Genomic DNA, 27,889 nt, shown 5'->3' with positions numbered 1-27,889 from the left:
TCTCAGTCTGGATTTGAGAAGGATGGAAAACAATGATGCTCTGACAATTCTCCTTTTAACAAAATACTCTTTTCCAGGCAATACCAATCTCCAACTGAAGATTACTATTAAATAAATGAAACAACAACAACAATGTTCTTCTCATTTCCCTTCTCATCTCTAGTTATTAGGGCTTGGCAATTCCTTTAAAAAGGAAGCTTCAGAATGTGTAAGATTATGGATGGGGCATCTTTTTACAAACAGTTAAAATAGCCATTACTTTTTCCCGCTTTATGTATCTCTCTGGAAAGTGATTTTAGCTGTCTTACAACTACTGGATGTGAATGGTAGCAGATTTGCATATATGGAATGTTCCATCATGTTTATAACCACTAATAAATTATAGGATCGAATGCATTTCCTTATCATTGCAAATCTGGCCAATCAACACAAAAATGCAAAAAAGTATCATATTGAGTTTTGTTTTCTATTGTTGTATTAGAGTTGCTCATATTTATAATAAAGAAGTAATTTGTATATATTTTCCAGTTTTCTTAATCTTACGACAAAGAATTTAATACCTATCAGTACACTTTTATGATGCTTTCCTAATGGATAAGAATCTATTTATAGTAAAATAAAGTAACTTGAAAAGTTTCATTATTTAAAAGAACTTGAGATTCTCAAGAACACTTGTACTACAACTGGTTTGTGACAAGTACTGTAATGGAAAAATCATGCAAGAAAATAATTTGTATAAATTAACTCTATTTTAAAATGAAGAATCAAAAATGAGATGTTAACAATGTAGCCATCCATTCAATAATTCGTTTCTAGACAATAATCTATAAATTAAATGTATAACATATTAGAAAGTGTGTGATTTACAAACACTAATATAAATAAACATTATAAATAAATAGGAAGCATGATTTGTGCAATACCTACTTGGCATCTTATCTGAAATTTTACTCACCAGCTACTCGCTCATCAGTCTCCCTATTTCCATCATCTGAATATCTTGCAAAATCCAAGGAATCAAGAGTGCTAATGCTTCCAGCTCGATCTAAAGAAAATAAATAAATAAAGGGAAATATATTTTTTAAAAATAAAACTACATGTAAAACTACATGTATATTACTTTTTCCCACAACCTAAAATGAATTTTATTCTAAAAAAAAGTGATTTGCAAAAGGTTAAATTTAATTTTTGACTTCACTAGAATTATGAAGAAAAGTGCCCCCCTTTAAAGTTACACTTGAAATTTAATGGCTATCAACTTTGATAGCCAGTTGGTCTAGTGGTTAAAGCAAGGGTCCCCAACCCCCGGTCCACAGACCAGTACCGGGCCATGGCATGCCAGCAACCGGGCCGCACAAACAAGCAAAGCCTCATCCGCGGGATGCAGGCAGCACACAAAACCACACATCCTCCGGTCCGCAGAAAAACCTCTCTCCACGGAACCGGTCCCTGGTGCCCAAAAGGCTGGGGACCTCTGGGTTAAAGCACCAAACTAGAAACCAGGCCTTAGGCATGAAACCCAGTTGGGTTACCTTGGGCCAGTCAGTCTCCCTCTCAGCCCAATCCACCTTACAATCCACTTTTATTTATAAAAATAATAAAGGCAAGATATAAATAAATGAACAAAACTAAATTTATCTTTCTTATATTTATAAAAATAAACTTATATTTCTTCCTTTCGTTTCTTTTTCCCACAAATACGCTCCTTTAGAGACAACTTTTTGAATGCAAACGATGCAGACATCAAACTACAGTAGTGAGAAAAAGAGTGTGAATGTTTTAGTATGAACTTTTCTGTAATCTTGAAGCACTGTGATTGATGCACATTGTGATATGGGCTTCACTGAGTTTCTATTAATAGATTGATAGCTTCTGGTTAAACAAACCCCACGCAAAACAGTGTATTGTTACAGCTTTACAGAATACAATGGATCAACATTCACTGTTTTTATTCCAAAAACTAGTGGGCCCCTAACTCAATTAGCTCTCTTTAGGGGACTGTGGTACCATGGTTTAAAAACCATCATGTTTAGATTCACAAAGCCAAAACTGAGGAGACCATGATTTCCTCATGTGGCAGAAACTTTATTTTATAAAGTAATTTTTTCAGTAATGCTATTTATACTTTAACCATGTTATCAACGTTTAAATATTTTGTTTAAGAACTGAACTTTTAAAAATGTGCATTGTTCTCTTTTTTGTTTTTATTTCTATTTTTCTATTTACAGAATTATCTATTTCTGGATACTGAGGCAATAAAACAAGAGACATTTTTCTTTTTCAAAATTCACTAATGTATAATGTAAAATAGATTGGAAATACTGTCTTGATTGCAACTCATTCAATATTTAAATCAATATAGTTGGTAAATCCAAACAGGTGTTAATAATTTAATAAACAATTATTTTCACATGCAGAAGTTCTCCCAAAACTTTATTTTTTTAATACCCAGATGCTTGGAATAATTGAACATAATCAAAACAGAGTCTATCAGACAGAAGACAAGGTAGACATCAATACTATGACACAAGTACATGTTTACAACCACTTCAAGAAATAGCTACTGACAAACATTCCTAGCAAATGATGCCTATTTCGTTGGGAAGAGTTGGAGGTAACAGAATGAATCACAACAAAAAAGTTGAGAATAGGAGGCTTCTAGAAGGCAAACTACTCCTAGCCTATCTTAAAGCTCTCCTATAAACTTTAAAAATGGGGAAAAATATAAATTTCCAGGCCATTTTGGGTCATTTTTCAAGGTTTGGGTGTGTATGTGTTAATGCAAACTAAAAATGGATGTTTATCCCAATAGGATTAAGTCAAACCTAGAATGATGGTTGTCAGTTTCAAGTGATATGTTTGGGGTGTAGGAATTATCATACCAATATTTAACAAAAATAATATTGGAGAGGTTTCTAATTGCCATTTGTGCCCATTTATTGAGAAAAAAACATGTTAAAGAATCTTTGTGATGTAGGCTGGGTACACATCTATAGAAGTGAGCAAAATAAACTCAAAAAGAAATTATATATTTATAAGTTATTGAGGTACAGGCATATTTGGGCCAGCACGTAATTAAATGTTTTATAAAGGTTCAACAATAACATTTAAACATGAAACACAATTCAAAGCATGACATTTATAGGATTAAAACATAGCCCAGACCTAGACCTTTGGAATATAGAAATGAGTTTGTATGAAATACTGATTTAAGCAGATCTTTAGAGGTGAATCTTTAGCTCAATTAGTATTGACACTAGTGTCCTGGTGCCAAGAAATAACAGTGGGCTTGGTTTATTATGGACTCAACGCCCTTCCACCCCCAATTTGTACTATGCAATGTCTGGATGAAGCCAGGAGAGCACTCAAGCAGAAAACTTTTAACCTCCATATCCAGAGACAGAATTAACATTTCATATAATAAACTGTTGCATCTTTTCTGTACCATCCCTAACAACTTTTATTACCTATTTGTCCCGTTGTATAGGAAAGTTTTCACACTGGCAGGCTTGGATCCATTTCCAGTGATGGTATTGCTGGGAAATTTTAATGGCATTCCTTACCAATATTGTTCAGATTCTTAAGTCAAGACCATAATGCATGTACTTGTGAAATGAATTATTTATCCCCAATGGAAGATAGAGCTATTTTTTCTTCTTATCAGAAACTTCTCAAATCAATCTCCCAAAATAATTGTGCACTACTTTCCAAAATACCGGGACCAAGATGATGGCTAAATTTTGTGCCATAGAATTAATAGTGAGACGTTACTGGATCTGACTGTGCTTTGGGTAAGTTTAGTTTCAGGTGCAAATAGGTTTTTTTTTTTACTAGATATTTGTACTCTTGTATTCTTTTCTCGACCTTTGGCTTTTTTGGTCAATGACCATATATTGGCATAATAAACAATACATTTAAAAATTCTGGCAACTTATTAACAACTTTTACAGTAGTCACACCAAATAAAGTTATAATTTAATTTGCTTAACAACAAAATTACAGAGGTCACAATATCTGGTTACAGCCAGATATTACTTTGAAATTTTTCACCAGTTTCTTCCTGGTAGTATTCTGCTATGAGAAAATAGATTTCTCTTCATTTTTGATTCACTGGCCATTTATTTCCTTGAGATGACTTATGTGACTTTTGTCAGATTAGTAATTCTATTTAAGCATTGCTGAATTTATTGTGAGGCTTTAGTTAAAGATCAACTCTCCCTTTCCCAACTTATCTAAATCTATGTGTCCATTCTAAGAACCATATTGTACTGAACCTTTTTCTCAAATACACATATTTATATGTCAATTTTCACATTCTATTACTCTTTTAAACATAATAAAACTATATGCAAAAATGCTGATGTCAACTCATTCATGGGGCAGTCAGAAACATCCTACAACTGAAACGTCAGAGCTGCATCTCCCCCCAGGATCAGTAAGCTAAAAGGAGGAAACCATCCATCTTCGTTGCTAAGAAAAAAACCCAAGAGGGAGTTTCAAAGGTGAGCCAAAGAAGACAAAGAATAGTATTTTGGAGTATTTAATTTCTTCAAGTTCTAATGGGATTGTAGAACAAAAATATGGGTTTAAGGGACACCGCAACCAAATTCAAAATTCCCTTCTATACCATTAAGAGTGGATTCAGGGTTGCATGCCAAAGCCACCTCTTTGAAGAAGTCATAAAATTAAACTATGACATCATTGGTCTCAGCAAAACAAGAGCATTAATTCATATTATATCCAGATGGGATAATAATAGCCATAGGCTAAACCCTACATAATGGTGGACTTGGCATTCATTGTTGCCAGCCAACATGTACAAAACATACAGTCGGTACAAATAGTTTGCGAATGTCTTACAACCCTCAAATTAAAAATAAAAGGCAGAATGACCAACTCGTCATCATCCCATGTTATGTTCCTTACAGTAATTTGGACAAAGATCAAACCAATGCTTTGGTGAAGAACTTAAACAACAACTAGCTCAACTGGCCTACAAAATATTAATCAAAGGATATCTACATGCTCAAGTAGGCTCATGTAGAGTGGGTGAAAACTTTATGGGCATTTTCTCAAATGAGAAGCAAAATGAATATGACGAACAATTAGCAATCTTTATTGTAAAGAAGTAGATGATAAACACCTGCAGTACTTTGAGAAACTAGCAGGGAAATACTGGACCTGACATTCCCCTAACTAGGAAATGAAAGCAGAGATCAACTACATACTATGCAAAGATGCAAAATTGATCACAAGTGTTAAAGTATAGCACTAACTCAATATTGGCAGTACGCATAAGCCACAGATGTCAAACTTGTGACGTCACGTGATGTGTCGCAACGTATCACGACTTTTTCCCCCATTGCCGGCAATGGCCGCGGTTTTGGCGTGACACATCCAGCCCGCAGGCTGGCAGTTTGACACCCCTGATAAGCCAGTTCCAACACCTAACCTGAACATCCCTTCTCAATGGTAATTCTTAAGAAATAAAAAGTACAATTCTACTTTAAAAACAAATTCTACAATAAAATTAGTACAATAATGATACACTATAAACAACTTATAAAAAAGAAAGGTTGCAGTCATAAAAATTCAGAAAATGACTGGAAGAAGCACTTCCCAGCAATTAAAATTAGAGAGCAATTAAGAAAGGAGCTCAAAGGAGAAAATAAATTTGATATGACTGAACTGTGTGATTTGAACCGCAAGCTAAGGCAACAACTAAAAGACTATGAAAATTACCCAGCACAACAACTTGTGAAAGCAACAGAAAAGCAATATTACAAACGGCTGGAAAAAAATGCAATCAATGAGAATTCTGAAAGAGTCAAGAAAGGCAACTACATCTGATTGACAAGAAACTGAAGAAAAAAGCTAGCATTTTTATACTGATTTTTTTGACTCAAAAATAGCCAACATAGAGCACCATTAATCAGATCATATCTAGTGGTACCAAAAATTAATTAGATGTGATTCTCCTTGCAATCTGACAGATTAGAACCAGAAAGAATGGTCAATGGTTGCATGTCCTTTGATAAAACAAATTCTACAACAGATGGGAAACATCAAAGCAAAATCAGATCCTTTAGCTAATGACGATCTACTGCTGTGAAGAGCAGAACTCTAACATAAAGAGAAGCAGAGACGTTTCTACTAATGCAGTGTGCAATAAAGACACAAGTACTAAAGAAATCTTGCACGGAGACCTAATCTGGAATGCAGAAATTTACGGCAATTTTAAGACGTCATCAAAGTAGCTCTTTTTAGGGTGATGGCTAAAGAGCGTATATACAAAGATGGACAGACACAGTAATTCCCACAATGGAAGAATGGATGGTAAAGGTGATGGCGTTGGCAGAGATGACAAAACTGACCGTTTTAATTAAAGAGAAGAATCTATCTAGTTTTCCTTGTTTGGAAACCGCTTCTGAACTTTGTGCTCAAAACGGAAAAAAACAACAACTTTGATTTAAGGTATTGGTGGCTAGACTGACTTTGTTGTAATACAAATGGTCTGAAATAGTTAGAAATGTAAAGCAGAAGGTTGAGGGTGTAAGTCTTTTTTTGTATTCTACTGCAAAGTCAGGAATCACAACTTTTTTTCTTCTTCCTTTTTTGCACCTCTTCTCTTTTTTCTTTATCTTTTCCTGACTTTTGTTTCTATTTGTATATTATATCAAATTTCAATAAAAAAAATAAAAAACAAGGATGTCATCAAAGTAGCCCAAAAGCTATCAATGAGCAGAACCTGTATGCATGCATAGCAACATGGACCTGAAAGACAACAAACTGGTAGCTGTGTAACTTTGCCCATAAGGCTGATTACTATGAGATGGAGAGACAAAATTCAGAAAAATCTTGATTCCAGTTCAAACACTGTAGCGTTGCGTTGCAAGCAGTACAAATACGTTTTGGTATCATCACTTTGGGCAGTGAACCTACCCAATGAATATGACCCCCATATTTTTGTATATACAAAAATCTATTCTAAAAATTATATGAATAGATTGAAAAAGAAAAACCAATTGCTGAACAACAGAGAAGATTTGAGAAGGGAGATCAACTGTAGAATCCCTAACATACAGTATAATTAAAAACAAAGCAGCATCCCATAGCTGCCTTTTAGGTGGCATTTTCTGATTTTAAAGCTTTGATTCAATCCCAAGGTCAAAACTTGCAATGGACCATTGTCTATTACCACTTATTAATAGTTCCTATCATGATAACCCTTCTTTCAAAGTAAGATATAGAATTAGTGGGTAGGTATTCTATCTCTTTTGCAACATCAAGAGCAGTAAAATGGATATATTTTATATGGGAGCACAGTATTTTGGATTCAGAGTCAAAAAGATGTGTTTCTGAACAAATAAGGAAGTGCTGACCTACCCTCTGTTATAATGCCACAAGATCCTAGGTAAAGTGCTGGGTTTAGGAATTGCAAGTAACAAGTATATGTACATTGAGGTGTGATCTTAAACACTTTTTACACCTTTTAATATGAACTGCTATTTATTTTTAATCTCTATATTAACTCTGGACTCAAGCAATTTACCAGTTCAGACTTCTACACAATCAAAACTAGCACACCTATTAGACCTGGATGATGTGCCAACATGTTACAGGTTAGATATAGATCAGAGCTGAATGTTCTAAGCAATTGCCAAATGGAACATTTTATTTAAGAAGATAATCAAGTGGAAGTACTGGATTGTGCGAAATGAACTGTTATTAGTCTATTAAAAACATTGTTATTGGAATGAATTTACAGCTTCTAATATGTGGAGATTATTTTCATTATACCAGGTTCCATAGGAAGCATGCTAAATTCATACCCCAAAAGATCCAGCATAATATCAATGTAATTCTGGAAAGGTTTCCTCTCCCCCTCTTTTGCCTCATAAAGTATTTTACTTTATTCTAGTGGTCTTAACTTTTTGAGGTGACCTTAGGTACACATTCTATAAGGAGCTTTTACACAAAGGGAAAAACAGTCCAACCTAACAAAAACAGTACAGTAAAAAAAAAGATTAGAAAACACGTTAAATGGTAAGTGATCACCTGTCTATCCTGGATGAGTTTAAATCACCAGGACCAGATGGATTACAGCCGAAGGTTCTGAAGGAACTGGCAGATGTGATCTCAGAATCACTGAACTGTGTCTTTCAAAGATCCTGGAGCACAGGGGAACTACCAGAGGACTGGAAAAGAGCTGATGTAGTTCCCATCTTCAAAAAATAAATTTAAAAAAAAATAGATCCAGGAAACTACAGACCCATCAGCCTGACCTCAATACCTGGAAAGATTCTGGAAAAGATAATCAAGCAACGAATCAGCGAACACCTAGAGGCAAACAAAGTCATAACCAAAAGCCAACATGGGTTTGTCAAAAACAGATCATGCCAGACAAATCTTAGCACATTCTTTGACAAGGTGACAAAATTAGTGGACCAGAGGAATGCTCTGGATATAATTTACTTGGACTTTAGTAAGGCATTTGATAAAGTAGACCACAACCTACTACTTGATAAGATAGAAAAATGTGGGTTAGACAGCATCACCCCCAGACGGATTCGTAGCTAGCTGACCAACGGTACTCAACATGTAGTCCTCAATGGAAATGCATCTAATGGAGGGCAGTATGCAGTGCAATACCCCAAGGACAGTTTTAGGCCCAGTACTCTTCAACATCTTCATCAATGATTTGGATGAGGGGATAGATGGGGAACTCATCAAATTTACAGACGACACACCAGAAGATAGACTTAAGATACAGAAGGATCTTGACAGACTTGAACATTGGGCGCCTTCTAACAATGAAATTCAATGAGTAAGGTTCTATATTTAGGCAAGAAAAGTAAGGTTCTATATTTAGGCAAGAAAAACCAAATGCACAGGTACAATATAGGTGGTATCTCGCTCAATAGTGGTAACTGTGAGAGGGATCTTGGAGTCCTAGAGGACAATCACTTAAATATGAGCCACAGTGTGCTGCAGCTGCCAAAAAAGCCAACATAGTGCTAGGCTGCATTAACAGAGGGATAAAATCAAGATCACATGAAGCATTAATACCACTTTATAATGTCTTGGTAAGGCCACACTTGGAAAACTGCATCCAGTTTTGGTCACCATGATGTAAAAAAGATGTTGAGACTCTAGAAAGAGTGCAGAGAAGAACAAAGATGATTAGGGGACTGGAGGCTAAAACATAAAAAAGAATGTTTGCTGGAATTGGATATGTCTAGTTTAAAGAAAAGAAGGACCAGGGGTGACATGATAGCAGTCTTCCAATATCTCAGGAGCTGCCACAAAGAAGAGGGAGTCAAGCTATTCTCCAAAGCACCTGAGGCCAGGACAAGAAGCAATGGATGGAAACTAATCAAGGAGAGAAGCAACCTAGAACTAAGAAGACCTTTTCTGACAGTTAGAACAATTAACCAGTTGAACAACTTGCCTTCAGAAGTTGTGAATGTTCCAACACTGGAAGTTTTTAAAAAGAGACTGGACAACCATTTATCTGAATTGGTATAGGGTTTCCTGCCTGAGCAGTGGGTTGGACTAGAAGACCTCCAAGGTCCCTTCCAACTCTGTTATTCTATTCTATTCTAGCTCAAATTGGATAATATCCTAACTTATATTGTTAGGCATTAATTCAATCAAAATTCTGAAGGATGACATTTCAGGTTGTACTGTTTTTCTCTTCTGTGTGTACAGAGAACAAAATTGCTACAGGCTGCTATTTCCCTAAGAATGAACACACAAGTATTCTGCCAGTACCCCACTTCAAACTATCAGGAGACGGCAGTTGCAATATTTATATTTTTTCCTGAATAGAAAGAATACAGTACTCCACCAACTGCTAGTCTTTTACTCTGATTATTATTTACCTCTGTCATCACAAGATGAATAACATTTTGTCAGCTGAGTTAGTTACTGCTCACTAGAGGCTGATTTTCATGTGACTTATGATAAATGACTTGGAAAAAAATCTGCAAGCTTAAATGTTTGTGTAAAGGTTAATGTATAAGGAAACGGGTGAATTCCTTAATGATCAAACACTTGGACAGAATTTCAGCCTGTTGCAGACTCTTCTACTTTAAGCTCTCTCCTTTCTCTGGTTACATGGAACAGAAGTATTATTCAAAACTTGGAAAGAATGAGTCTTATATGGGTGTGGCAGTTGTATAATTGTCGAAAATCACTGTTGAAATACTATGTTGTAATGTGTTTAAATAAAGACTTGTCTTTAAATTATGCAAGCTTAAGAAATGGCCTCTAATATTAGCCTTTTTATTGTTTTTTGGTAGAAAGAATTAAAGAATGCAGAAAAATAGTCAGTTTTTAATTGCTATTAATAAAATTTTAATTGTGCTAACTTAACATTAAACCCTTGGTGTGCTTTGCTAAAACCTAAACGTATTTGCATCTGACATTATTTTTGTTCAAGATTAAAGTCATGAAAGTACCAATATATTTACAGTTTTACCTAATCACAGTTTTGAAGTACTGCTTCATTGTCAAGCAAATTACACAGGATAACTGCTCCAGCTCTTGGAGTAATTATACATCAAGTCCTCTAGTTTCTACCTCGTTTATTTTATGAGCTGCAATCATTTCCTCATTTACAGTGAAAAGAAAATATGAAGCATGTCTAATGAATATAAATATACTCTATTTTATTAAGATGACAAATTATTTTTTTTTGTTCAAAGGAGAAAGTTTTGGAGTTCCCACTGTGAAATACTTTTTCTGAGTCCTTCAATTGTAATTAGTGGTGAACCATTAATAAGATCAGTTAATTATGACCAACAGCTAAACAATTTACACAATCATCAGTGAAGAGAGCAAGAGAGGGGAGCAAAAAATGAGAAACAATGAATAGGGTGTATAAACACAACACTCTGGTTTCCCAAATTAGCCAACATAGTTTAGCCCATGTAGTTAAATCTATGGACTAATTAATATGTTATGTAAACTTAATCAATTGTGTTAATTTAGTGAACCATTATTCTGTTAAGCACGAGCTCTTACAGCAGGGGAAACAAGAAAATTCGGCTAATTTTTCTAACCCTCTCTTCTTCATCTTTCTTGTTACTTTATTTCTTAGTAGTCTTAGCAAATAACACTACAATATGTTATGAATATAATTTTAGCTAAAAGCTAAAGTTAACATTTGTCAGAAGGCTTTTACCAAATTTTACTAAAAATCTGATGGACAAGCAGGCGAGCAATTGGGTGAGCCTACATATAAACTTCTGCTGTTGTCGATGTCCACATCAAAGCAAAGATATTCAGTGAAGGATAGTTCTGCCATGCAAAACAACGGGGAAAGATCAGCAAGAAATTCTGGTGTCTTTTATTCTAAGCATATATTCTATATACAGATAATACCTAACCAAGCAGAGAGCTCCAAGATTCTTTGGTAATATGTTAATAGTACCTGTGTTCATACATTACAGGGATTCCTCGACTTATGATCACAATTGAGTCCAAAATTTCAGTTGCTCATTTTACGACCTTTCTTGCCACAGTTGTTAAGTGAATCACTGCAGTTGTTAAGTTAGTAACATACAGTAGTGGCCAAAATTGTGGAAATCTTTTGGGAAAAGTGTATTTTTGAGGTTTGAGGGCTAATAACACCACTTTTTTTGGGGAGTAGTACCATAAAATTATATATCAATGGAAAGATAATTTAATCAAGAATGTAATGCAACATGGTTTGTTCAATTATCTGTACTGTATTCTATGAAAAGTGATAGCCAAATAACCAGAAAAAGGAAGCACAACTTGCTTAGGTTGATATCAGGTAGCTTTCCTTCATCTGATTGTAGCCAATGAGCATGAGTGTTTAGAGAGCCAATCAGGTATCATCTTGTTTTGGCAATGAGCCAATTAGACCACAGTAGGATTCAGTTATTGATGTCATGTATTGAAGCTGAGAGGAGGACATTTATCAGTGTGTTATGTGATCGCTATCAAGTTGGTTGGGTTTTTTTGTGTTCTTTCATTTAGTGAGCTTGTAAAACGTAATAAAATTAAAGTAATGGTGCAAAGAGTTGACTGATTGCTCAGAAAGCGATGTAACATAGTATTATTAAGTGAACAAGGCTACATTATAAAGAAATTAGAAGAAAAATTGGTGGAAACTTAACCAAAGGTGGCAATTTCTACTGTACACTTTTCCCAAAAGGTTTCCACAATTTTGGCCACTACTGTAGTTATTAAATGATTGTAGCTTCCCATTGACTTTGCTTGTCAGAAAGTCACATAAAGTGCTCACATGACCCTGGGACATTGCAACCATCATAAATATGAGTCAGGTGCCAAGTGTCTAAATTTTGATCGTGTGATCATGAAAATGCTGCAACAGTCATAAGTCTGAAAAACGATCATAACTCACTTTTTTCAGAGCTGTTGTAACTTTGAACAGTAACAAAACAAACTGTTGTAAGGCAAGGATTACCTGTATTACAAGCTATAAAACAAGCTGAACAGTGAATATGCCTGATGGCATCCCTAATTTAGATAAACTAAATTATTAACAAAAAAAGTCCTCAGTATTTATAATAGTAAGAACTTAAGAATAAAATCTTAGCTATCACTAATCTCTATATTAAGCTAATAAAAAGTTTAAAAAACTGTAAAATCAAACTAAGAATCTATCACATTACCAAGTCAGCCCTCTCATAAGTTCTATCACATGACTGCTTCACAAAATAATTGATAATTGTATGCTACTGAAAAATCAAATGGTATCAAATCTCCTCTCTTTAGATGTTTGAAAAAAGCACAAAAGAAATAAATACCACATAAGTTCAACATATATCATATGATCTCTACCCTTGCCTTAAGAAAAATGCCTTTTCATAATAGAATACTAAATTAGTTCATTCTTCTTATACAATACTAAAATTGGCTTTGAAAATTTAGTACCTGTTATACTGGCAAATAAATATTCATATGAGCAGTTTTAGTAAGCAGTATATTTAAAGCCTGTATTTTGCTAATTAGATTTTACACTGTAGTTTTTCAATTAACAGAAGGAAGGAGGTGAGTTGGCTGATCCTACATTGCCTGTACAAATAGCCAAGTCACATGTATAGTATTGTAAAAATGTGATCCCAGTACCTTATCAGTATCAGGTATCGAGATGATTTAGTTTGCTAAATAAATCACAACATATGGTAATCCACATATTATTGGCTTAGAAAAAAATGTCTAAATGGAAACTAAAGAAATAACATTATGGTTTAGTGTTATTTGCAAACACTCAAACACTCCTTATTTTTATTAATGTGACTGAAATAAAGAACTAAAATTACTCTTCAGAGTAACAGAAACAAAGACATTTTGCAAAAATTCTAGCAAGAGAGTAATCCTGGCTGCTGCAGATGTTTGTGTGCATGCAGTTGTGTATTTATGGAAGCTTTTCAATAAAATCACAGAATGCTGTCCTCTCTCTAAACTGCGGAGGTGTTTAAAATATTCTACCTGACTTTGTACAGTGATGCATTTCTTGATATTGTGTTCCTTAAAAGCATTTACATGGCATCATTTACATAAAGTCTTTCCTGACTCAATGTTATTAGACACTTGCCACCTAATGGGATATACTGTTGACTTCCCAGTGTAGATTTCTTCATAATCTTCCAGTACAAACTAGAAATGACTTAACATTTTTTAAAATCACCTAAGGTTGACTAGGTGTGGCCTTGCCAATGTAGCTGAATTAAATAGCACTATAGTGGTACTAAAGCTTGAAAAGATGGAGACATTTGCATGGAAACATTTCTTACTATTCTTATATTGAGTTGAGCAGGATTTACTGAATATTGTCCGAACATCCTCCCACAATCTGAAGCCATAAGCAATATATACAACACATACATTTTCAATGAAACTTCTATTATCTAATTCAATATCTCAGCATTAATTATACCACCACAGTATTCTAAAATGTGTTCCTGCATTGATATTTCAGGAGGTTGTCTCAGAAAGAGCAAAAACTAAAATCAATAAAGTGTATTAACTTAATATCTTTATTTTGCCAATGGTTTAGTACAGATTTTTAAAAACCTGCTGCTTCTTTAGCTATGACTTTTTAGTTTCTATCAAATTGCAAATGGCAAGACGAACCAGAACAACTTCAGCTGAGTCAGAACTCAGAGCTGGTTTTACATACTGCACTACGATGTTGACACTTTTGAACTTTGATGCCACCAAAGACTCCTGAAAATATCAGGGATAGTCAGGAAAATGACCAACCCAACAGCATGATGTATGGACATGATTACAGTGGTAATGAGTACACCATTAGAAGACCTGAAAGACCAGATAAAGGACACATCATCATGAAGAAAAACTACCAACTTGATGGTGGTAATCAAGTTGGGGTTGACTCATTAAGATTCAACACCAACTTGATTATCACCATCAATAGCACTATGTTTATTCCTAGTTTGTTCACTAAATCACAACCGGCTGGACTCATGAAGCAGGCTAAGGTAAAACCAAACACATTATGACTTAGAACAAGGTTCCATAGCAAGTTCATACGGTGACCTCCTAAAATTAGTTCTCAGAGTCTCTCTCAAATTTGTTTCTGAATTGAAATGTTTGTGACAAAGGTGAAAGTATCGTGTTTGTGTGTATATATAAAATTCAGATTTATCAAATCAGCTGAAATCACAGAACCGCTATTCTTTTCTACGGTGATGCATGAACTACCAAAAAAACCCCTTTAAACTTATGCTGTATAATTCAATCCACCATGGCCCTAAAAAAAACCTTGCCATAAGAACAGTAAAAGCCTCAGAGATTCATAATAGATAGCACTTACAATCTAGATTCTATGCCATCTAACCTATCAACAGTTCATACCTGGTACTTAACTCAATGTGATTTAGTCCTATCTACATAAATTTGACTGCAGTCTCAAAACCATCCAGCCCAATCATACATATATATTTTTTTTTAAAAAAAAAGCCTGCCTTCTCATTAAGTGCTTTGAGTCATGTCACACCACCATCTTTTCCAAAAACGGGTATCGGTGCTAGCAATGCAGTCGAGCGAACCCATCTGGGCGTTTCTTCACGCCTGCCATGGCAGAACTGGGGCGATCCCTGCCTCTTTTCCACGAAGGTTTCACAAACGCTCCGACACCCCAAATGAGGGTTTGTTTGTTTTTTAAAAAAAATACACCCAAGCCAAGGTCAAGCAAGGGCTGAAACCTGGGGCAAGGGGAAGGGGAAAAAAAAAAAGCTTCCTTTTGTTTTAAGCACGGCTATCCACTTACGGAGCTGTCCGGCGCCAGGCTCCTTCCCGCCTCCGACCATCGCTATGATCCCGGGAGCTACCGAGGCGGAAGGAGTCGGTGCCAGGGCTCCGGCGCCGCCCGCACTTTGTCGCTCGAAGTTGCCAGGATTGGAAAAATAGTCGCGCAGCCGAGGCAGCTCCCGGCCGCTCTCCAGAAGCTCCGTGTGCAATTCCAGCGCCGTCAACACGAACTGGTCGCGCAGCAGCTGAGCCGCTAAAGCATCCACGGGCACCCGGGGCGGTTCCTCGGCCTGCACGGGCGGCGGCAACAGTTGCTGAAGGGGTGGCGGAGAGGACGTGGAGATGGAGACCGGGAGCGGAGCGGCCGAGACGCCGGGGTCGCTACCGCTGCTGCCCCCCGGCCTGGTCTCCTCTGGCTCGGACTCCTCGGAGTCACTGAGGAAGGGGTTCACTCCCCCGCTCCCCACCACCGCCATCTTGGGAGAAGAGGAATTTCCCCCCCGAGCCGCGCTCTTCCGAGCAGCGCCCCAGTCAAACCCGGTTACCACAGCAGCGAGTGGCAACCCACCAAGCCCTCTTCCGCGCCTGCGCGCCCGGGCGCCTCCTGTCTTTTCGGAACTCGGGTTTCCGCATAGGAACTCTCGCGAGATTCTCCGCGGTGCATTTCCGGTTCCTGGAGATACCGGCAGGCTTGGGGGAGGGCTAGGAAATCGCTTGATTTCCCCTTAGTTTTAGGGTTGGGGAGGCGTTTGTGAAATGATAAGCCAGCGATGTGGTGCAAGCTGTCAAAAAAAAAAGCCAACACGATCCTAGGCTGTATTAACAGAGGGGATGAAATCCAGATCACGGGAAGTGAGGCTACCGCTTTAGAGTGCCTTGGAGTACTTGGAATACTGCATCCAATTTTGGTCACTCCCAAATATAAAAAAAGAGATTGAGACTTTGGAAAGAGTGCAGAAAAGATGATGGGGGGCGGGGGGGGGGGGTAGGCTGAAGACTAAAACATTTGAAGACCGTTTGCAGGAATTGGGTATGTCTAATCTAGTGAAAAGAAAAACCACGGGTGACATGATAGTGTTCCAATATTTGAAGGGCTGCCACAGCACCAGAAGGCAAGACAAGAAGCAATGGATGGAAATTGAACAAAGAGAAAAGCAACCTAGAACTAAGGAATAACTTCCTGACAGTAAGAACAATCAACCAGTGGAACAACTTGCCTTCAGCAGTTGTGGGTGTTCCAACACTGGAGGCTTTTCAAAAGGGACTGGACAACCATTTGTTGAAAATGATACGAGGTCCTATGCTTGAGCAAGGAGTTGGACTAGAAGACTTCCAAGGTCCCTTCCAACTCTGCTATTCTGTTGTTCAAAGAGGAAGATTCCTCGGCTATTATGCCATTCCCACCTCCCCAACAGTTTGTGCTGCCAAATGAACAACTGCTTCAGAAATATGTTATAAAAATAGTGTAATCTCCCACCAGTAATGAATGAAGATGAAAATCATTGCACTATTTTCTATTCTTTATACATCAGTTGCATATTTCTCTTTGAGACCTGAAAAATTAAGTTAGGGATAATTTTTTCCCATGACACTCTATCAGGTTGTTAGGAATGGAAAATGATTTGAAGGCACATAATGTTTTCCTTTTGTTAAAAAAACATTTCAAAATTGTCCTGCAGAAATATAGTCCTAAGTTATTTTTAAAATGGGCTGAGACAGTAACTCAGACAATACACTCTAACATTCTCTTTAATAATTATTTACCTATATTCAGGATCAAAAGCTGTGAACCTATGGGATGAAATAGAAAAGGGTTTTGGAAGTTCTGAGAGCTAATTTGGTAGCATTGGGCTACAAATTGAGATGCTGTGAGTTCTAGTCCCGCTTTGGACATGAAGCCGGGAAGATGACCTGGACCTATTGCTAGAATGGAAGAACATCCCCCCTCCCGAAAGGTCTAAATTTAGTTCTGAACTGCTGCAAAAATCAAAACCAGGAGAAATTACAGCAGCCAGAATTCTTAAAGGAATTTAGAGTTGAGTATATTACAATAAAAACTGTATTAATAAAGGAGAATATTTGTAGCTCAGGTTTTCTTGCAGATGTTTCATTACCCAAACTGGGTAACATCATCAATGCTAGTCTAATGAAATAGACCCTAGCACTGATGTTACCTAATTTGGGTAATGAAAATGTCTGCAAGAAAACAAGCAAGCTCAGAGAGTACCAAGGACCCTGCATAAAAACAGTATGCTGTTCCCTACTATGTCATAAAATTTCTATACTTTTTGTAATGATTTCATAATGAGAAGCCAAAGGGATCACCTAGTTAAGTTATAACCTCTTTAACCCTTGTAACTCCCTCCCTTTCTACTTCAGACTGTCTCAAATGCAAGCCTATATGGTTGCTTTATTCTGTAACAGACACAGGCAAATTATATCCCATGAAAGGATGCTGCTTTTCCACATTAGGGATGAGAAACCCGTGCTATTAAACATGTTACTAGGACTCATGCAGTTGTGGTCCAAACATATTCTAAGATTTCCTGTCTTTAAAGCATTCTTAACGTTAAAGTTTCAGGCAGTGGACTTCAACTCCCAGAATTCCCTAGCTAGTTGAATTCTGGGAATTGAAGTCCACGCATCAACGTTGCTAACGTTGAGAAACATTGCTTTAGAATCGGGGTAGTCAACCTTGGCTCTTTTATGACTCGTGGACTTCAACTCCCAGAATTCCTGAGCCAGCATAGCTGGCTCAGGAATTCTGGGAGTTGAAGTCCACGAGTCATAAAAGAGCCAAGGTTGACTACCCCTGCTTTAGATTGATTACTTCCCACTGTCTTAAGTTTTCAATTCTCAGAATTCCGAACTGAACCTGGCAGGGAATTTTGGAAATTGCAGTTTTAAGCACCGTTGGAATCTCCGCTTCGCGTGGGAGAAAAGCAGCGACTGAGAAAACAATTCAGCCCGAAATCTCCCGAGTTCATCCTGAATCCTACAGATCTCGCGATACGCTTGGGCCGCTTTCGCGATACGGGAGCTGTGACGTTGTTGAAGGCAAAGCGTGCTTTATTTTATTTTTTTTAAACAACGGTGATAACTTGCAAGGAGTTCGTGAACGTTGCTGGTTTCTGCACTCCCCCCCTCCCCCCGCATCCATTACTTTATGCCTACCTGCCAAGTGTGGCGAAGGTTGTTTTTGCTGGTCGGCATATGTCTCCAAGGAAACGATCGTCCTCGCAGTAGCCGGTGGAATGAGCGAGGTAAGCAACCTAAATAAGTCGCTTCCTGAAATGATGGATGTTCTATTTTCTGACGCTTCTCTTCTCTATTTTCTGACACTTCTCTGCAGTGAATGTTCGGGCTCAGATGGGTTTTGATTTGGGTAGAAAGAGGGACTGGTTATATCCATAGGATTTGTCAGTGGCTTGCAACCATTGTGGTTGGTACCTTGTGTTTAAAGCATGCCAACAGTAACATGATAAGCTATGCATTATTGTACAGTAGTGGCCAAAATTGTGGAAATTTTGGCCACTACTGGGAACAGCATACTGTTTTTATGCAGGGTCCTTGGTGCTCTCTGAGCTTGCTTGTTTTCTTGGGAACAGCATACTGTTTTTATGCAGGGTCCTTGGTGCTCTCTGAGCTTGCTTGTTTTCTTGGGAACAGCATACTGTTTTTATGCAGGGTCCTTGGTGCTCTCTGAGCTTGCTTGTTTTCTTGGGAACAGCGTATTGTTTTTATGCAGGGTCCTTGGTGCTCTCTGAGCTTCCTTGTTTTCTTGGGAACAGCATACTGTTTTTATGCAGGGTCCTTGGTGCTCTCTGAGCTTGCTTGTTTTCTTGGGAAAAGTGTACAGTAGAAATTGCCACCTTTGGTTAAGTTTCCACCAATTTTTCTTCTAATTTCTTTATAACTGTAGCGTTGTTCCCTTAATAATACTATTTTACATCGCTTTCTGGGCGACCAGTCAACTCTTTGCACCATTACTTTAATTTTATTACATTTTACAAGCTCACTAAATGAAGGAACACAAAAAAACCCAACCAACTTGATAGTGATCACATAACACACTGACAAATGTCCTCCTCTCAGCATCAATACATGACATCAATAACTGAATCCTACTGTGATCTGATTGGCTCATTGCCAAAACAAGATGACACCTCTGTGGAGCATGTCTTATCATACTGCCCTATGTATAACACAGGCAGAATTAAATTATTGTCTCTCCTTGGAATTGATCCCTCTGGTTCTAATGTTAGTAATTTGGTTTTATATTGTCTAGGGGATGGCTCCTCCTATATTACTTCTCAGGTTTCTAAATTTCTTTTAAGAGCTGTAACTACCAGAGGAGAATGTTGTAATTCCCTTTAGCCAAGGCTTCTGGCATTTAATTGTTTGTGATATATTTTTCTTGTGTTTTCTTTTGTTGTACTTGCATTTTGGTCTGTGACCGCAAAATTTAAAAAAAAAAAAGATGACACCTGATTGGGTCTCTAAACACTCATGCACATTGGCTACAATCAGATGAAGGAAAGCTACCTGATATCAACCTAAGCAAGTTGTGCTTCCTTTTTTCTGGTTATCTGGCTATCACTTTTCATAGAATACAGTACAGATAATTGAACAAACTTTGTTGCATTACATTCTTGATTAAATTATCTTTCCATTGATATATAATTTTATGGTACTACTCCCAAAAAAAAAGTGGTGTTATTAGCCATCAGATCTCAAAAATACACTTTTACCAAAAAGTTTCCACAATTTTGGCCACTCCTATAGGCAGTAATATATTGTCACTATATTAGATTGCTGGAATTAAGAACACTTGAAGTAATTGTTTGTATAAGTGTGTGTGCATGGACTCAAGCCTTCAGCGAAGATTGACTTTTGGTGCCATCATTGTGGTGGTGCCTTTGTGTTTAAGCAAGCCAACAGCAATATGATGAGCTATACATTATTACTGACAATAGTATATTGTCAATACATTATATTGCTGGAATTAAGAACATTTGAAGTCATGTTTTTAATTCCAGCAATCTAATGTATACAATCTAATGTATACATTACAATCTAGTGTATACGTGTGTGTGCGTGGACTCAAGTCTCCAGTGAAGCTTGACTTTTGGTACCATTTTTCTTGACAATAATATGGAAATAGTGTGCATTGCCTCTTGCCATCCAAGTCCTGCCTTAGCCATGAAAGCCAGCCGGGTGACTTTGGGCCAGTCACTCATTCTCTCTCTCAGCCCTATTCACCTCAGAGTTGTGTTGTGGGAAAAATGGAAGGGTGTGTTGGATATGCTTGCTGCCTTGAGGTATTTGTAAAAATAACAAAGGCGGGATGAAGAAATAAAATACTTTCTTCATTTCCAAGGTTATTATACAGCGGCAATTTCTTAGTGATGTCCTATTCAAGTACCCTCTGGATCTCATTCTGCCCACCTTTTTTTAAAAAAAAAAAAGTCCATCCAAGATTAGCTAAGTACTGTAACTAAACAAATTCTTACAAGCACAACCAAAGCCAAAGTAAGATTGGTTTTGGCCTGGGATATGAGACTGTTACCACTGTGGTTTATGTTTATTGTGTTTGTAAATCGACCTCATTCAGCAAACTTTGGTTAACTAAAAGATGGCTGAATTTGAGTGAATGCAGCCTTTCTCCATGAGAATTCAATTGGTGGATCTCAGTCCTAATAAAAAAAAATGAAAGCACATTCTTCAAAAATGTGTTTGGTTTGAGCTTAAGGAAATTATATGAGCTCAGTCACTGTTGTTTTTACCATGCTTCAGATTAAGCAAGCTGTATGAAGCTTGTTCATTATGGTTTATGTAAACCAGCGGTTCTCAACCTATGGGTCGCGACCCCATTTGGGGTCGATCGACCATTTCACGGGGGTTGCCAAGCAAGGCTGTCCGCCATTTTTTTCCCCTTTTCCGGCGGGTGCCTTACCTCCCTTGAGCTGGGCCAGCTGGTGGTCGGCCTGCTCCGTCTCTGCCACTTGCCAGCTACGCCTCGGCCGGTGCAGGGGGTGGAACCACGCATGCGCGGCGCTCCCGGGCAGGGAACGTCCTCGACTTACGACCGGTTTAGTCCTCGACTTACGACCGGTTTAGTCCTCGACTTACGACCGGTTTAGTCCTCGACTACGACCGGTTGGGGGTCGCGGCATTAAAAAGGTTGAGAACCACTGATGTAAACCATAATTTATTTAAACCGTAATTAAACAAATTATAGCTTAGAGAATAGTTTACCAAAGCATAAACATACATCCAACAGAAAAGAGATGCTCTACAGGACTGGAATACCTTTGGACAAAATTTGGATTTAAGGTGTGAAATTTACATGTTTTGTCCCTTAGCGTCTCTGCCCCCAGTTTGAAATTTATTGAAATATACAGACATAAACTAAAATTTGAAAGCAAAACTAAAATTTTGCTATGATTCTAAAGCCTTCCTGATCTGGTCCTCCCATAGGTAATGCACAATTACTATATCAGAACAATCTGAACAGTCTTACAGTCTTTTAAGGACATTCCAGATTTATGACAGTCTAGGAAAGGTTGCTTTATGGCCTGTAAAGTACTTCCAGCCATAGGAAAATATTTTACCACCATTCAGGGGTGATGTGATCACAATCTGGCCAAGAGCCCCACGAACCAGTGATTGTCATTTGCAACTTTCTCTATCGGTTTCCCCAGAAAGTCAATGGGGAAGCTGGCAGGAAGATTGCAAGCTGCGTCTGCCTGCCAAGATTTTAACTTTGGTTCTGCAGCTTGTCAGAGTTCTCTTCCATGCATTGAGGGAAGCTGAACTCTTTTTTCAGGCACTCTTTCAGCCAACTTTCAGAGATAAGAGGGAGCTGAAACCTGAGCACAGAGGCAGCGTGGTAAGGTAAGGAGTGAAGGGTGCCTCAGGCAGATGCGGAAGTCTTTGGAGGCCTAACACAAGTCATGTGTGCAAGTGTCTCTGCTTGGGAGCTATAAATCCTGCTTGGATTTTGGCAGAGAGGATTTTCAGCTCCTGAACAGAGCCTCAAAGAGTCTTCCCCATCCTACTGAGGAGAAAACAAATACTTTTTCTTTGTAATCAAGATCTAAAATGCTCTGCTTGAACCCTCTCCAGGCTTTATCCTTGCCAACTGGGGATTTGAGCCATAGTGATCCAGATTATCCATTATTTGTTTCTTCTAAGAACATTGGTATCAGTCTGTTTTCACTAGAGATTCACTTCCTTAAATTTGTTTAAGCCAATATTTCAACAAGCAGAGTTGCACTTGAACCTTGACTGAGATATAGCCAAGTTGTAGATAGAAAAATATGAGAGTGAAAGAAAGGGAAACTCGAAGTAAGGGTCCCTGAAATTTAGATTGTGCAGCATACACCAAAAACTTAAAAAAGTTTCATTGTTACAGGTGCATAATTGTTACTATTATGGATTGAATATCTAATTATTGCATTTGGGCTTTATTATTGTGTTTGGGCTTTTCCAAATTATTATGTTTGGGCTTTCCCTTCCCAAAAAAAATCTAATTTTCAGAAAGAAGGGGTTAAACTTTTTGACCTCACTTAATCTGGAGGAAGTCTAGAAGCCACAAGTGCTGGAAAGCTGATTCCTGTCTGATAATAATGTGAGTACTCTGCTACTGCTTCCACAAATATCTTTAAGATCAGAGATCTTTTAATTATTTGGGGAATACTGGAATATGGAACTGAGTTGGTGGGGTGGATATCATGGGGATTAAATTTATAGTAAATTTATTCACTATTCCTAACCATTGAGGAATGTTCTACTTCATGCAACTTATAAAATAAGAGTTCCGGTATTTACCTATGTTCTGCAGCAACGTTTAAAGAAAAAAAAAAGGCAGTTCTGTCCTCTAGCGGTCTGCTAGTGTTCTTTGAGACCTTTGCTTATATTGTACAGTATAAAGAAAATAAAAAATATGTTGAATAGAGTACATACTTAATTTCATTGTGAGTTACACAATGGCAATAAAGATATTCTATTCTATTGACAGTATTATTGGCACAAGGAGGTGGAAAAGCTGAGCTACGGTGGCTATGGGATGACTGGAATAGATGTTCATATGCAAGTTTCAAGTCAAGATAAAGCAGAAGAACAAAATCAGCATCCACAATATTATCTTGAGCAGATTATCACTATTATCAGGAAGCACATCACAAGTTGCTTTTAAGGCCTGAATGTCATTTATAGAGAACCAGAGGAACTATGCAGTGAAATCAAAGACATTGTTAAGGATGCATGAAAAGGTCTTTAAGGGGAATCTAAAGGGTCAGTTGAGGTAAGACCATCCTGGAATGACCTATTGAAGTTTTGCTAGCAGTCAACACCAACTTGATGTCACATGAACAATTACTTTGTAATTCCAAGGTGCAACAATTAATGGATTCTTATATATTTTTTGTTTTTAATTTTGCTTATATTTTAGTTGAACTTTAAATATTATCTTTACTCAGTTCAGTACAATGGATTAAAATATTGCTTGTAAAATGTGAACTATGGTACTTTTCATAAAGGCGAATTTATCTGAATTCCTGTTCTGAGTGGTAAATAAACAAAGCAAACTAACGTTATGTTAGACAGCAGCCTCCCTTATCTAGGACCTAGGTGTCCTCCAAATTCTATTCCTCTAATGTCAGTCCCAGTGGGATAATAGCTAGGACCATGTATGTGGAGGACATTATTGCTTTGGTATGTCTGCAACAGGATGCAAATTTACTGAAATGAATGATGTGGTCTAAATCATATTTTTAGTCAATGTTTTTTGAGAATATTACAGATCTTGCCAAATAGGGTACCATGTTTCCTCAGAGTTTCCTAAGCTGATATCTGGAGAATATAACAAGAAGTTCAGAAAAGTAGATCTTAAAAGATGGCACTGGGGCTTCATTACCTACAAGTCTGTAATAAATCACATACTTCTCTTAGAGAATTTGCATGGAAATTGCTGATGCTGATGCCAGAGATTTGCCTTGATAAATCAAGTGATATTAATGGAATATTTAATTCTCAAGGAGCTTTTTACCTTGGGTTTTCTGAATTGCTTAACTCCATTTACAGTTTAAAACAGATGGCATGTATTATTGCAATGTGAAATAATCAGTGAAAATTTTCATTGGAAGGTATTTTGAGGGATTTTTTTTTTGTACACGGTGGCAGAGGCCTAAAGCGAAAAGGTTTTATAAAACCCAGCTGAAGGCCTAGGACTGGGGCGACGGCGCGCGGGCCCACAGAGAGGGCTCTGAGTGCCGCCTCTGGCACCCGTGCCATAAGTTTGCCACCACTGATTATATAGCATGCAAATATATTCATACTGATTTAGGGTATGAGCAGAGTGCACAAGTCTTGATTATTTCTACAATTAGTTTTCTAATATTTAAGGTGTCAGATCCCAATGTGTATTTATATATAATTTAGAACAGTGGTTCTCAACCTTTTTAATGCCGCGACCCCAACCGGTTGTAAGTCGAGGACTAAACCGGTCGTAAATCGAGGACTAAACCGGTCGTAAGTCGAGGACTAAACCGGTCGTAAGTCGAGGACTACCCAACCGGTCGTAAGTCGAGGACTTTCCCTGCCCGGGAGCGCTGCGCATGCGTGGTTCCGCCCCCTGCGCCGGCTGAGGCGTAGCTGGCAAGCGGCAGAGATGGAGCAGGCCGACCACCAGCTGGCCCAGCCCAAGGGAGGTAAGGCACCCGCCGGAAAAGGGGGGAAAAAATGGCGGACAAAAAAAATGGCGGACAGCCTTGTTTGGCGACCCCCATGAAATGGTCGATCGACCCCAAATGGGGTCCCGACCCACAGGTTGAGAACCACTGATTTAGAAGGTCATTTCAGTTGAATGTGTGGAGCCATAGAACCTGGTTAACATTCAAGGCTGTTCTTACTATTGAACAATATAGTAACATCAATTGCAGCAGAAAATTCTGAGGTGGCATTTCTGCCTGGTTTGAGCTTATCTATAAATTAATTGTTTCCTATCTCCTTGACAATGTGATATTTTTTTTAAACCTGCTGCTTAGAAAAATTGCATCTATTCACACTTTTTAACAATATGCATGCTATGGTTCTTCTGTCTCTTGAAAATGCATTTTCAGTGGATTCTTTCAAATTATATATAGCAGGCTTGTAATGCTCATTGGAGCATGGGCATTTTGAAAAACGTGACTAAAATATTTTTTGTGACTTGTCTGGAGGCTTTAAATATATCCTTTCATTGGTTTATCCTGTTTATCTGACAAATACTTTGTAGATGTTTCTTCCTTATTGAAAACATAAATAGAAATAGATAATGAATGGTGACATATTTTATAAAGATTTATATTTTGGCCTTTATTTAAAAAACAAAGCAGCTTCAACCCCGGCTTTGTGAGGCAAACTTTTCAAAAGATATTGGGCATTAAATGGAGTAGTTTTGGGGAAAATTAGATCTGCAATTTGCCTCATTATGTTTACATTTTTATTCAGCGTAAAACAGGTGTCCAACCTTGGCAACTTTAAGACCTTTGGATTTCAACTCCCATAATTCCCCAGGTAGCCATAATGGTTGAGGAATTCTGGGATTTGGTCCACAAGTCTTAAAGTTGCCAAGATTGGACACCCCTGACCTAAAGGGACCTGGTTCAGTATAAGGCTGCAGCCAAAATTGCAATCCGTTTATTAGCCTATAGTTTATTGGGAGAAATAGACAGCTCTTTGTGAAGCAATAATGGAGTTGCCTGAGAAGTACTGCCTGATCTGCTTCTTGTTTTTAATTCTGTTGCATCGTCTGGCCCTTGGTTTAGAGCCCCCCCCCAAATTGCAGCTTCTGTCTTGAATTGGTAGTTTGAGAGAAGTGGGGTACAATTTAGCTTTGATCCAAAGTGGCTTGTCAGCTTTTGCAAAGAACAAAATCATGGGATGAAGCCCAGAGACCTAAGTACAAAAGTTCCAGATGGCCTTTTGGAGAGATAGTTAATTGAGATCTGGTCTTCATAGTTCAGGGATAGATAACTCAGTGGGTATATTTTTATTGATGCTTATTAATTTGATATCTTGAAGAGAGAGTTTGTGGAGTTTTAGTTAGTGGAAAATGTAATTGGTGGAGTACATGATATTAAAATCATGTTATTGCGTGCCTATATTGAAAAACAAATATTGATTGCCAGTTTTATGAGTACAGTGTTATGCCTAATTTAGGCTCAGGTTTTAAATGCATTTTTGTCCATTTTCTTTCACATCATTTCCTAATGGTGTGAAAAGCAATTAAGCAATTAATCAGTCTGCTTTTTGTTGGATACCAATCTCTATAAAAGAAAAAGAAAGGATGGGGGATGGCAAAATAAATAGAGATTGTGCACTGTTGCAAAATTGCATCAAAGCACAGCACAGCAAAAATGAATGTTTCTGATGTGGCTGGTTTCATTATACATACCATCTGTTACTTTTATAGCCTTAGCTAATTTAGGGCTTCACTGTTTGATGGATTGCTCATGCCCAGGCACTACGGTAAATAAGAGAAACCCTCATAAAGAAATGTGTGCTTTTAGTAGTCCATCAATTGGTTGTTTAGAAAAAGCGCCTTCTGCTTAGTTGTTGCCAATGTGTTAACTCAGGAGTTTTGTTAGCTTCTACATTTTATGCTTCCAAGAAAAAAGTGTTTTTCTTCTGATTATTTGTGTCTCATTAATTTTGTAATGTCTATGTTTTATTTTTGAAGGTAATTGCTTTGGGTGCCTGTTATTATTGTTTAATAATAAATAACAACTAAATAAGGTAATTAAGCTCAAGATTTTAAACTAATTAGCTGCTCCAATGCTTAATTTGGTGTTTCGTAAAGTGTGGATCTCTCAGCTGTTTGAAAAATCAAAATTGGTTACCAGCCTATGTTGAAAAATAATATCGTATTTTTATTTAGTTTGTTTATTAAATTTGTTTGCTGCCCATCTTGCCACAAGGCGACTTTAAATCCTATCAAACAAATGTGAAAAATAATAGTGGCAGCCAATGTGTCAACATTTTAAATATTGATAAATGTAATCCAGGGGTGTCAAACTGCTGGCCCGCGGGGCGGATGCCTCATTGGGAAACCACACCCACCCCATTGCCGGCAATGGCGAAAAAGCTCCGATACGTTGCGCGACATCACGTGACGTCGCGAGTTTGACATGTCTGATGTAATCCATACAAATAAAAACTCTTTTGGTGTCCTCCATAATTTTTAAACATGGGAAGAGGTCCTGAGAGAAATAAGTTTAAGAACACTGACTTAATAATGCAGGTGACTCTGCATGTATGTTGGCATTAGGGTGATGTAAATAATAATGATAACAACAACAACAACGTTGGAAGAGACCTTGGAGGTCATCTAATCCAACCCCCTGCTCAGGCAGGAAACCCTATACCATTTCCCGGATTCGGGAAAGCTTGGACTCCGACTGGTTGGTCCAGGGGGAGGAGACGGGAGCAGGTCTTGAGACGGTTGTATGGGAGGAGTTTGACTCTGTTGCTCCTGAAGATGTGGACAGGGTCCTGGGGAGACTGAATGCAACCACATGTTTATTAGATCCGTGTCCCTCCTGGCTGGTACTGGCAGCCAGGGAGGGGACAC

General features: G+C 37.8%; 2 protein-coding genes across 2 annotated transcripts in view; one reads left to right on the top strand and one right to left on the bottom strand.

The window, feature by feature from the left end:
• Window positions 1-15,749, bottom strand: part of RELCH (RAB11 binding and LisH domain, coiled-coil and HEAT repeat containing) — a 60,842-nt gene extending 45,093 nt beyond the window's left edge. Inside the window, exons 1-2 of the mRNA XM_015811510.2 lie at window positions 15,293-15,749; window positions 956-1,045 (exon numbers count right to left, since the gene is read on the bottom strand). Of these exons, the coding sequence (XP_015666996.2) occupies window positions 956-1,045; window positions 15,293-15,749 (547 nt within the window). The remainder of the gene's footprint in view (window positions 1-955; window positions 1,046-15,292) is intronic.
• Window positions 15,750-18,421: 2,672 nt separating this feature from the next.
• Window positions 18,422-27,889, top strand: part of PIGN (phosphatidylinositol glycan anchor biosynthesis class N) — a 64,355-nt gene continuing 54,887 nt past the window's right edge. Inside the window, exon 1 of the mRNA XM_015811509.1 lies at window positions 18,422-18,536. The gene's annotated coding sequence lies outside the window, so the exon portion shown is untranslated. The remainder of the gene's footprint in view (window positions 18,537-27,889) is intronic.

Source organism: Protobothrops mucrosquamatus, unplaced genomic scaffold, assembly GCF_001527695.2.
Source record: "Protobothrops mucrosquamatus isolate PMUCROS unplaced genomic scaffold, P.Mucros_1.0 scaffold43, whole genome shotgun sequence".
Lineage (NCBI taxonomy): Eukaryota > Metazoa > Chordata > Lepidosauria > Squamata > Viperidae > Protobothrops > Protobothrops mucrosquamatus.
The sequence above is the reverse complement of the archived record's forward strand: the minus strand, read 5'-3'. Positions and strand labels throughout refer to the sequence as shown.